Below are 3765 nucleotides of genomic sequence, written 5' to 3'. Positions count from 1 at the left end.
TGAAATCATTATTTCTCCACAACAATACAAGTGATTGACCTCGGGCCTTTCGATTTGAGTTCCCTGACATATGACATTGAATTTGAGGTCAAGGTTGAAGGTCAAGGTCATTTTCAAAATTTGTGGATTTTGCTTGTAATCTATATTCAAAGAAACTGTAACAGTTAATGATATGATGTGTTTGCCAAATTACTGTTTACCATAAGGGGCAACTTCTACCCATTTAAGTCGAAGTGTTTGGTCAACCCTTATAGGAGTTTTCTCCCCTTTTGTATTTGAAATCGGTATTTCTCCACAACCATACAAGTGATTGACCTGGGGTATTTTGATTTGAGATCACTGACCTATGGCCTTGAAATTTAGGTCACGGTCAAATTGACGTTTCAGATTTTGACCTTAAATTATTGCTTGTTCATTATAAAACAATAAAGTCTCCTGCATATACCTATTAATCTTTTTTTTTATATCAGTTTGAGGTACCAAATCAAATCAACAAGGAGTGACTTTTTCTAACATCTTTTTTTAAAATTCATTCTTAGTATCGAGATGGAAAGACCTTCAATTGTTCCCTGAAGAATTGGTTTTTCATTTTATCAGTCATTTTTAGAGTCTCTATAGGTACCCGTTAGGTTAAAGACTTTGAGTCTTTAGTTGGCCCGTTGACACTATTGTAATACATTTCTTTAATTCAATAAAAACTTGTTGTGTGATACATATCATACCATCGCACCCAACTGTAGTTTTATTGAGTAGAATATTTCTTCCATTGAGTAGAATATTTCTTTTAATCCATTAAGGAACATATACTGTAATATTTATTCCTGTGGGAATAATATTCCAGAATATATTTTCCTTTTGGAACTTATGTTATGAAGGAACTTCTATTCCGTGACAGGCACAACCTTTTGAAACTTTTTTGTTTTCATTTGTTTGCTTTATTTGGCCTTTCAATATACTTCAATTCGAGCGTCATTGTTGAGTCTTTAATAGACGAAATGCGCGTCTGGTGTAATATAAATTGTAAGCCTGACATCTTTGATACATGTATTATGTATTTATGAGTAATGGTACAATACTGTGTTTGTCTCAGGATAAGGTCAACGTCTGTTAAAAAGTTTATAACCACTGCATTGTATGCAGCTGTACTAAGTCAGGGACCTATTTTTCAGTAGCTATCGTTTGTTGGTGTGGTTCATATGTGGTTTTCCTTTCTCGTTTGTTTATTAATTAGACCGTTGGTTGTCACGTTGGAATTTGTTACACTGTTATTGTAATGGCCCTTTTCAGCTTGCTGTTCGGTGTGAGCCACGGCTGTGGATCGAATGCCGTACTGAAACATTTTATTGCCAACTTTAACTACATTGTGTCTTATCAACACTCATACCCTATCTGAAGTATGTTAAAGTGTTTATTTTAGGGTAGCCAAAAATGAAATTGCGTTTCCATCACCCTAATTCCCAACACAAACTATTTTTCTATACGCGGCTGCTATATGAGATAGGTACTTTAATAAGTTATGCAAATATGACAAGCATTTTAGATTCAAAAAATCGTGTCTATCTGTTTAATTAAAAAAACCCAACATCTTTCAATATAGTTAATAGAGTGCATGTTACAGTGAAAATGGATAATAAGGGATTATGTAGAATACTTGAAATTTCAGTGATTATGTAGATCCCTGAAATTTTCAGTAATTATAAATAATCCCAGATTATGCAAATACTGTAACAAATCTAATTTGCAAAAAGATTATAATAAACTAAATTTTTAGTCGCAAATAAGGTGAATCCATGTATAAGCAGGTAGTCTAAGCAGGTTCCCGCCAACGTGTTGTCCTTCTTCCATTAGAAAATTGTTTTTCAGATTTCTGCCATTACATATCATTCGTTTCACACAAACAACAAAACTGACTTTAAGGCTAATTTGAAGAAAGTAACGTTGCATGGCTTAAACCTAAATCCTACAACCATTACAAATATAAATGAGTGTACAAAAGTTTTGAAAAGCTTCGTCAAGGGTTTGTGGAATAAGGGCTTGCATTGGTTCTTCGCCACTAAGGTATCCGATGAGATGCATGAAGTCTTCGGAACACCCTCTTACTGGTAAGTCTGAAGTATGCTCATTTTCAAGTTCACTCAATGTCTGGTCATTGCATAGTATAGGAAAAGAAAAATCAGACGAATCATATATTTCAGGTTGAAAATAGAGAACGTTTGGAATACCCGATGGGACTATAACCTCTTGTCGTTGTCTGCGTATTCTATGGTCGTTCCAGTTTTCCATAAACTGATTTAGTTGAGTCTGAATTAAAGGAAGAAAACAAAATCTTAAACATTCAATATGGAGATGATCTGCGGTACTAAAAAGTCCAATATCACGCATGTTCGCAAATGTATTTCTCCAAAATAACATTAAATATTCCGAAAGACTTCTCCACAACCTTTCAATTCTTTGGTTTCCTGTTGATCTTCCTGTTAAAAAACTGTTTAATCCAGATATGTCATCCCCATGAACGAATCGCAATGCAATGTGTAAGTCTTTTACCAAAACGTTCTCGGTGCCAGCGTCAGCACGAATGGCTCGGGGAACTCGTCGTAATTCCTTCACAAAATCAATGTAAAACTTAGCAATGTATCTAGGGTTGTTGTTGGAGCAACCTGCTTTTAGCCACAATATTCTTCTAGAATAGCCATCAATAGCTCCGTGAATGGCAATACCATATGGTTTGATCTTGTCGTAACCGTCTATGTGTATCAGATAGTTCGGTCCACTATTGTAATAACTCCTTCTCTGAAGTCTGTGCCTTCTTCTTAAGCTTACGCCATTAGTGTCTATGAAACCCAAGCAATTTCTTACATTTTCCTGTGAAACAGTGATATTGTAATTTGAGTTGAGGAGTCTCCACATTGACTTGTATCCTACATTTGTAAAGCCATTAGCACGTAGTTCATATATTTTCTGACATACAAGTAATATTGGGGCTTGGTTTTGGCGTCGCCTTAATCGAAGTCTCCTTTTAATTCTTTCTATCGTCGAGAAGCTCACTATAATACCATGATATAACATAAGAAATCCACAGATTTCTTTTGTTGTATAAAGTCGACTAAAATAATATCTAACAAGATCTTCTTTTGTGCCATCTTCACCAGGGAATGGGAATGCAATGCCATCTGGTAAGAAAATAAGTGCCTGAAAAATAACCAAACATATCAATGCTATAATCGATCTGAATTTACAAGCACCCGCCTCTCTTGAAAATTCCTTAATCCACCCTTGTCATTTAAATTGTACAGAAACAAATTCATTGTTTTCCTTTATATAGATATAGGAAGATGTGGTGTGAGTGCCAAAGAGACAACTCTCCATCCAAATAACAATTCAAAAAGTAAACCATTATAAGTTAAAGTACGGCCTTCAACACGGAGCCTTGGCTCACACCGAACAACAAGCTATAAAGGGCCCCAAAATTACTAGACGTGTAAAACCATTCAAACGGAAAAACCAACGGTCTAATCTATATATCCCTTGTTAACTTCCGGACTAGTATGAACAACAAAAAAACAACCGGATGATCATAAACATACAAAAAATTAAGCCTTTTCCCCTTTTTGATTGAGAATTGGTAATGAGAAAACTAAAATACCAAAATAGGTATTGAATGGGTCAATTAATGATAAATCTTGCCCTGATACCCCGCTGGTGGCCATCTTGAATGATGGATTCGCACAAAGTAACAAAGCTTTGTCAGCACCTCATAAGGAACAG

At 35.2% G+C, this 3765-nt stretch overlaps 1 protein-coding gene across 1 annotated transcript; it reads right to left on the bottom strand.

Annotated features, from left to right (window-relative positions):
* Positions 1 to 1833: 1833 nt before the first annotated feature.
* On the bottom strand, positions 1834 to 3207 carry LOC143069460 (uncharacterized). Its single transcript, XM_076244103.1, has one exon. The coding sequence runs from the start codon at positions 3064 to 3066 to the stop codon at positions 1954 to 1956; it is 1113 nt and encodes a 370-aa protein (XP_076100218.1). The 5' UTR covers positions 3067 to 3207; the 3' UTR covers positions 1834 to 1953.
* Between the last annotated feature and the right edge of the window lie 558 nt (positions 3208 to 3765).

The sequence above is a fragment of the Mytilus galloprovincialis genome, chromosome 3, assembly GCF_965363235.1.
Source record: "Mytilus galloprovincialis chromosome 3, xbMytGall1.hap1.1, whole genome shotgun sequence".
NCBI lineage: Eukaryota > Metazoa > Mollusca > Bivalvia > Mytilida > Mytilidae > Mytilus > Mytilus galloprovincialis.
This window is presented reverse-complemented; position numbering and strand designations above follow the sequence as displayed.